The following is a 9047-nucleotide window of genomic DNA, read 5'->3' on the forward strand; positions in this document are numbered from 1 at the left end:
ACATGATGACCGAACTAACAACCCAGCTAGGCTTACGGCATGATAGTTCGACTCCATACTATCCTCAGTCCAATGGCCAGGTTGAAGCCGTCAACAAGGTTCTGGTTACGATGCTTCAACGTACTGTTGGCATGCATAAGTCTAATTGGCACTTGATGTTGTTCCCTGCCTTGTGGGCCTACCGAACCTCTGTGAAGGATGCCACCGGTTTCACTCCATTTCAATTAGTTTACGGACTGGAGGCTACCCTTCCTATCGAGTGCGAGATCCCTTCGTTGAAGTTGGTCGTCGAGTTACTTCCCAACACTACTCCGGTAGAAGAACGCCTTCTTTACCTAGAACGGCTGGACGAGACCCGTCGGCTAGCCTCTCTAGCTATCGAAGCACAGAAGAAGAGAGTGAAAACTCACTTCGATCATACTGTCCATCCTCGTTCTTTTGTTGAGGGAGATTTAGTCCTGCTATATGATCAAGCGAATGATAAGCTGGGGGCAGGCAAACTCGAGCCCATGTGGCTAGGGCCTTATATTGTAAAGAGAGTTTTGCAGAAAGGGGCATATGAGCTAATTGACTACGAAGGGAATCCTCTCGATAAGCCCCAAAACGGGTTGTACTTGAAAAAGTACTATGCGTGAATTCCATGCACTTCGGTTTGTACATACGTGTGTTTTAGCAGGTGTGGTGCGTGTGTGTGTTTTCATGTTTTTGGCTTGGTGTTAAGGTGTGATTGCCGCTGATTGTGTCTTTTGCTTCTTGTGCAGATGTCTGGTGCACCTTACGTTGGTTTCGTTGATGGTGCTTGCCGCAGCACCGCAACTTGTCTTCTGCGGCGTGGGTGATCTACAATCCTCACGGTGAGTTGACAGATCTTCAAGCTGTGTTTTTAGGTTGTACCACAAACAATGTCACTGAATATAGTGCCGTAATTGAATTACTGGCCGAGGCGATTAATCTCAATATTCGTACATTGGTTGTGAACCTGGACTCTCAACTTGTCGTCCACCAACTCAATGGGCGATATTCCATCAGAGACCATCGAATTTTAAGGTTGTATTTACGTGTTAAATTGTTAGAAAGGAATTTTGATTTCATTACATATCAGCATATTCCACGACGATTGAACACGTTATCTGATGCATTGGCTAATCATGTGTTAGATAGACATTTGCGTAACATATAATCAAAACATCATACAAGAAAGCATATAAAAGCACAATAATAGACCATAGGAATATGTATATATATATATTGTGTGGCGCACCGAGGCGCTCAAAAATAAGTGTACATGTCTAAATAGAGTCTGTGTTCTCTGTACATCTGAGACACATGTCTCTCAAAAAATCACCAGCAGGAAATAAAAACCTAGGTATCTACTGCAGCGGGTTGTGCTCCCTATACTGCACAGCCACTCGTGCCACCCGCCTCAACAGGCGGTGCATCCTGGGTTCCACTCCTACTGTGTGGATCTGGGACGCTATGGGGACCTCCTCGATCCCCATGTAGTCTGGAATCCCTGCTAGCAGGCCCTCAAGGTTCCGGATCACTGTCTCCATCGTGTCATCCCCCGGAGGAGCCAGGGCTAGAGCTCCAACGCCCTGTGTGTCTCTCCATGCCTCTGGAGCCAGTCCCAGGGGTCTCACCGGTCCTACATCTGCATACCATAGCGTTCGTCATTAGGACATGTACATGAAAAAATCAAAAACATCATAAAAATAAAAAATCAAAAAATGTGATCAAGTGTCTCACCACCGTCATCCCACTGCTCTCCAGTGGGTAGCTGCATGTCAGGATCTCTGCGGAAGTCCATGCCGGCATACGACCAATCCTCCACGAAGATCGTCTGTCGCTCCAACCACTCTCGGAAAAATGTCCCCCATGCCACTGGTCGGCCGCCACCTCCTCGTGGCATGACGTGAGCCCATCGCGTGGCCCTCGTCTCACGTGGCCTGGGTGCGTCCAAAGCCATGTCTTGCAACTGCAGTGCCGGCACCCGCTCCAGCATGAGCGGGAGTAAGATTGATCCATAACCAAACTGTTTCATCTCTCCTCGACGACAGTTGGTCAGTTGCCTCTTCATGCTTGCCGTCACTGCCCCTGCCCAGTTAAACATGGTGGGATTTAGACATTCGAGGGCCAGTCGGAGATGGGTCTTCGAGGCCTCATGTTGGGCTTGAGAGCCTGCTGCCCGTGTCACCATGAAAAGCATCGCACGAAGGATTATGTCCTCCACCGTTGGGATTGCCACCTTTCCACTCCTTGACTTGCGTGCCTGTGGGCACACCTGAGCCATCAACATATCTAAGGTATCACCCCCGGGTCGCTGCCCCTCCAGAATGGGCATCTCACCTCGACGAGACAGCCCGGTCAAAAAATAGATGTCTGTAGAATCGAACTCGATATCCCGGCCTCGGATGACAAATTTCCCATCTGTGGGATTCCAGGCCCTGATCAGTAGCTCCAGCAGGTCAGGTTGTGCCCGTAAGCGTGGAGTTAAGAAAAATTTGAGTAATCCACACCCCCGCAATGCGTTTCGGCACCCGGCATCGGCAAAAGCCGCTATATCATCGTTATCATGCGCGCGTTCTTGCCAGACGAACGCCATTATAACCCTGCATGACGAAAAATTCCATTAGTGCCCTGTTTGCAAAGTTTGAAACGTGAATTTTATTAAAAAAATTGTTGCGCGGCATCATCGCGTCTGTTTCTAAAACAGACGCGATGATAATGGGCGCCTGTGTTATTTTTCCCGGGTCAGCGCGGAAGTACATCACTTTTCCACGCTGATCCGGGCACGGCCTGTGTAAATTTTTATCGGTCATCGCAGACCCGATAGCGAAACCCGCGATGACCGAGAGCGGAACGTAAATTGAAAATCCGCCCAAATAAACACATCCCACCGTCAAATGCAGTAAAAAAGACATTAAATCAGAGCGCAGGGCAATATGTGTCTACCTGGAACTGGTTTCAGGACGAATGATGCACGTACGGGGCCGAATTTCGTTCGCCAACCTCAAAGCTCCAAGTCGCTCCACAATCGCTGAATGGTAACAATGGTAAAAAATATGGTTTTATGGTAATTTTGTGAAATTAAATATTATATTTCATAAATGTTGGTTTTTCTCATGGGTTTTTGCTATATGCATGGTCAAAATGTGGTTTTTAACTATGTCCTTATACGCATTGTTCATATTATCTTGAACGGGTTTACGTGTGCAGTGTTCTTTGTGCAGGATCTCAGGTGGTAGAATTACGACAATTTTATACACACTTGATCCCGAAAAGTCATCTTTAAGCTCTTTTCCGACTTGAAACATGAAAAGATGGCCGAGTTTCCCTCTTGACTCGTTAAAAGAAACGAGAGGCGGTCGCCTTTAAGCTCTTTTTTCGACCGTTTAAACTTAAAAAGATCGTCGGGTTTTTGTCGTTTCAGACTCGTTATTGGCTACGAAACGACGTGCTTCTGACCACTTTTTTACTTTTTCGGGTCGAAGTTACTACTTACGAAAAGTACTCCTCAATCATATTGGTCGGGCGGTTCTTTCGAGTATTGTTTTATACTTTTTCGGGCTCGAGAGACACAACTCTACGAAAAAGGACCCCCCTGGAGTTTTCTTTTCCGTGTCTTTTTCAAACTCTCTAAACATGAAAAAGACTCCGAGTTTCACCTATGTCGGACTCGTTAAACCCTGACGGCATTGGACTCGTCACCATGACGAGACTCGAGCTTCTCCTTCCTAGGGCTCGTTAAACTATTACTAGGTTGGATTCAAAAACAGGTTTATCATTGATTGTCTATGGCAGCTCGTCACTCTTGAACATCAACACTTTTGCTCTTTGTCGGGTTGGGACATCCATACATCGTCATTTGGCCTTCCGCGGGTTTGGGTTATCATTTGAACCTTATTTCATGCGATTCATGCCGTCTCCTTCGTGCCTCTGATCCATCATTGCCTGAATGTTGCCACACCCCCTTTCGGAGTTGTGTCGCTGATATGTTCAAGAGTATTATCCCTCTGTAGTTTACACCCTCGCCTTCTCCTCTGGTCCTCTGTTTCACCATCTACCACTTGTTCCTTATCTCGTGTCGTTGATGGGGGAAACATTATGGCCCTCCTGCGACGGGTCTTCTTCTATTGACATCAGCTCATTATCCAGGAGATTGACCTAGAGATCCCCTTTGGTACCTTAGAGCTTGCATGCCTCAATGGCAAGTTCTTCGCACCTGACGGTCGACTTTCATCATTGGTCGTCGATTGGGTGATTCCACGAGTGTTCGACTTCAGCTCCCTTTTTCACACTTCGTGGATTGTGCTGGACAGTACCTTGAGAGCCATTGGCATTATTGGTGGTTTTTCTCGCGCTTGTTAACAGTTTTCATCATTGACCGGTAATCAAGCAATATTATATCATGCTCGACCTCAGCACCTCTATTCGCATGTTAGGGTTTGTACTATGATCGGATAGGTTCAAGACCCCGAACTCAGCTTACACATGTTCGGGCTGCGTGGATTGGTTTTATGATTACATGACTCATTGATGGATGGCTGCGACCATACCTTTATTATCATCATGGTCTCATTAGCTGGGTGGCTGCGTCCATACCACAGACCTATTTCGTATGTCTTTTGGATGGTTGCGCCCATGCCTAGACTACATGTAATTCATTATCAGAGATATCAGTTGTACTTGCGCGTAGGTTCTTCCAGATGGTGTTCCAGTTCAGTCAGTTTCGTAAAGCATTTCACCCCTCCCACTCTCTCGGGCTTCATACTTTAGGGGGCATATGTTACACAGTAATTTGTCACTACCTTCATCCCAGTCTTCCTATTGTGTCATGAGTCCAGAATCATGCATGCTCATGCTCTTTGATGTTGCCAAATGACCCACTTTGCCAAAGTTTCTGCATCATCGCGACTGTTGTCAAAATAAACGCGCTGATGAGCACTCCAAAACAATCCATACACGCTGCCATCGCAGAAGTACACGTGATTCCCGCGATGGTCGAATTTCATGAGACAATGCGACTGTTGCTTTTATTTTATCGCGATGACATGACCTTCTCCGTTATACAGTAGCAATGTCAGCGCTCCAGAACAGTTATGTACCCGCGATGATCCAGTTTGGGCGAGTTTGTTCTAACAGCCGGCCTTCCAGATGACTCCAGACCTGGTTGTTGGCCTTGTTTATGTCGCCCTCCCTTCTCTGGCATGGTTGTTCCGTCATTTGTGCTACCTTCCTTGGAGATAAGCTCATCTTCCCACCATTCATGGAGACTCCTTCTCCTATTTAAGCTTTCACCATTGCTATGAGCTGCTAGTTTTTGGAATTCTTAGTCTTTGGAGTGTTGCTGATAGTGTTGTGAGCTTGATAGGTAGTTGGTGTGACAAGTGTGGGATTGTTTGAGAGCTTGAGGAAGGTTGTGAAGTGCTTTTGATCTTGTGTGGAACTTGTGAGTGAGAGAGAGACTCGTATTGGGAGATCCATATTCAAGGGTGAATGCTTGAGGAACATGCTGGCTGGACCCTCCTGAGAAGGCTTGTGACGTCAAGACCTGGGTTGTAAGATTACTCTATTTCATATTTAATACAATCAATGATGTTTTCCTATGTCTCGTATGCAATGTACTAGATAGCTCATGATTTCTTGACTTTATGGGTAAATAGTTCTTTGTTGTATCCGGTTATGTGCTGTTGTATTTCCTTGCCTTGTTTTAGGTTGATTACTCTCTAGGAGAAAGAAGCGGAAGCTAGAGTAGCGCAACGGAACTCCATCGACCACCGGTTGAGGTAGGCCTCTAACTTGAACTATTTAAGGAGAATTGTTGTTGATTTGTCCTTGTTTGTGACTAGACCCACTCTAGGGCTAGAGGGGTTGCCTCTGTCCGCAGAGGGAACACTTTCCTGCTTCACAATATGGATAAATACTTCTTCCCAAGTTGAGAACTAGTGGATGCCACAATTCAAGCCATCCTTGTAGCTAAATTTGAAGTGGAGTTGTGCTTTGAGGATGTTGCAATGGACAATCAAGATGGTTTGATAGTTGAATCCCTTTAAGGACACCAATTATTATTATTGAATATGGTGTGCTTTACCTCACAATTATTTTATTATTTCAATATGTAAGATAGTGTGTTTTCCAATCCTTTAAATATTGGAAGTAGAAGGTTAGGAATAGGGGATGTTTGGCTATTAAATTATAAATTTTGGATAATAGGCCAAGCCGTAGACTCCTGAATTTTGTATTATAATGCTGCCATTTTCAACGAAAATATTTTCTAATATAAAATATACCTACCACTATGGAAGGAAAAAAGGAGTTAAGTAAGGATGTACTTTATTGTCCACGTTTTCTAGTTTTTAGATTGATAAGCTAGAGGTAAGTACAAAGCAAGTAGGTTGTGTTCACACAACCTTGATTGGAATAATCACTATTCATCATTGTTACACATATGATATGGTTATTTTGGCAACAAGTCGGTTCGATCTTCACAAACTGCTTCTAATGTTTAAAGGAATTTATGCCAGCTCTAGAATGTTAGTGAATATTGACAAGACCAAGACCATGAACATCAAATCTAGGAAAATCACCTATACTAATTTTATATATGGCAATGTCATTTTGAATGGAATTATTTCTTACAAATATCTTGGAGTTTTTCTACATCATAAGTTAGATTGGAATTATATTTGTGGATAGAAGGATCAATAGAGGTTTGAAAGCCTATTTAATGGTCTTGAGAACCATTATTAAAAAATAAAATAAATAAACAAATAACGACTTTTTTCTAGGAAAAAAAGGTCATATTTGGTACACATGTTTCTTGGATGATCTTATTTGGGTGTGAATTTTCAGGTTGTAGTGTTTGAAACTTGGAAAAAAATATATCAAAATCATAAATATTTTGTAATTATTAATCTTAAAATAATAGTGATAATACAAACTATCAAATCCTTCTCATGTATTTTGGGTGTCTACCCATTGAAAATAAGGTTATAATCATATAATTATTGCACTAATGCAAAGTAATCGACATGAAGATTGAGATGCTTCTTAACATTCCTCTAAATACCAATAAATGTTACTTGAGACTTAAAAGACGCTGGAGTAAAGATGTGGATTTTTGGCCTAACCATTGTAGGATAAATGAACATTTTTGTTTAGAGTACTAATACAATTAAAATTACCACAATTTTTTAATTTAAGAGGAATTTCAATATAATGAAGAAATTGCTAATAAGAAAATATTATTGTATTACAAGGATATCATGAACCCAAAGTTAAAATATCAAAATTATCTTTTAATGATAGATGTGTTAGAGAAATAAAAATATCAATATTGACAAAATAATAACAAATTTTATGAGATTTATAATGACATCGTGTGCTTGACTTACCCAATGCACCACGGGAGGGAAATGGTATGTAACTTTTGTGATACTAAGATTATAGAGGATGAAAAACATTTTATCATGAATTGCCCCAATTTTTTCCCCTTGGAAAAATCGTAATTTTCATTATATTAAGGAAAATTACATATTGTAGATGTTGTTCGCATATGCAGTATATGAGGCTGAGTGCATGTCAATTTAGAGGTAAAACAAAAAATATAATCATATCTCCACGCAGGGAGGCTTTGCCATCAGTAGAGTTCATATAATGTTATAAAAAAAAATACTCTGCTCAAAGAGTATGTATGTCTGTAGACACTACCGGTAAAAATATAAACATGATAATATTAACATTTGACAAAAAAGCACAGGCTCCTGCAGAACCTATACTATATGGTCCATGAATGGGCGATGATAGTACTAGTAGTGTGCTTCCTCCCTCAGCTCCTGGATCATCCATGTGTTACGTGGCCTGATCGCTGCCTCCTTGGATAACATATCGACAGTTGTGTTGCGTTCCCCGAAGATAGCGCAGCTTCAGCAGTTGCCCTTGACCTAGTCAGAGGAGGAGAGGGTGGCCGATATGATGCTTTTCTGTGCTTCTTCGGGGTCTCCAAGGCCGGGGAATGCTCTGCTACTTCAGGGGTTGTGTGCTCACTGCTTCATGTGAAGGGTTGTGCCTTGCTGTTGCCTGAGGATTTTTTGTAGGAATTGTCTGCCCCTTGTTCCCATTCCTCGCTTTCCCAATTAGAGGGCAGTCCTTGTAGAGGTGACCCACTTTGTGGTAGCGCCTGCACCTAAATGGTACCCCCTCATAATCCAAGATCTGAGTTCGTGTGAAATTCCTCCAACGCAGAGTAACTTGCTCCTGTAGACCTTCTCGGATGTCTATATGAACTAAGATCCTCGTGTAAGCCATGATTCCCGTGGAGAGGTATGACTTGTCAAATTCCAGGTAGGTGCCGAGGGAGTTCCCAATGCGTCTGAATATGTCCTCAGACCAGAATTGTAGCAATAGGCCGGGGAGGTGAACCCATAGAGGCCCAGCCCCAAACTGTTCCTTCTCTGGATCGAATAGGGGGCTCCATCTCCTTAGCAGCACAGGGGCCTGCTCTATATGCCAAAATGATGACAAGACCCAGTTCGTATGCTCGGCCCAAGAGAATCGCAGAGAAAACCAGCTGTGGATGAAGGTTTGTACAAAAGGTAACTCAGCCAGGTGCTGTCCCCAAATTTCTGCCACCCATTGTTTTAACCGTGCCGCCGTGTAGTTCCTGCCCCAGACTCTGCCCACCAGGACTCGTTCGGCATTGTCCATGGCTTCTCCCCACTGAATGTCTTCCTCCAAGCTGATGATGACGTCCTGAGATCTTGATTTTACACACTTCTGCCATTTCCCGGGCCTATGTCCCGTGTCAGTGCCGCCCTCCTGTGTTCCACTGTGGGTAGGGTAAGTAGGGTTAGGGTTTGAGGGGTTCAGACCAGGGCCAGAGGGGAAGGTGTCTGATAGGGGGGGGGGGAATTTGTGAAACTGCCTGATAGGGGAAATGATATCGGAGCCGAGGGGGGTAGACCTTGAGAGGAAAGCAGTGGGTTGCCGAGGGATGCAGTGGAAGGGTAGTGGGATCCGACGGATGGCTGAAGAGGAGGGCCACCAGA

At 43.9% G+C, this 9047-nt stretch overlaps 1 protein-coding gene across 1 annotated transcript; it reads right to left on the reverse strand.

Annotated features, from left to right (window-relative positions):
• Window positions 1-8022: 8022 nt before the first annotated feature.
• Window positions 8023-8706, reverse strand: LOC149202696 (uncharacterized). Its single transcript, XM_089401673.1, has one exon. It carries the CDS (start codon window positions 8704-8706, stop codon window positions 8023-8025), a length of 684 nt encoding a protein of 227 aa, XP_089257799.1.
• Between the last annotated feature and the right edge of the window lie 341 nt (window positions 8707-9047).

This window comes from Pinus tabuliformis, chromosome 2_1 (genome assembly GCF_031772625.1).
Source record: "Pinus tabuliformis cultivar Carrire ecotype Pingquan chromosome 2_1, CPIR1, whole genome shotgun sequence".
Classification (NCBI taxonomy): Eukaryota; Viridiplantae; Streptophyta; class Pinopsida; order Pinales; family Pinaceae; genus Pinus; species Pinus tabuliformis.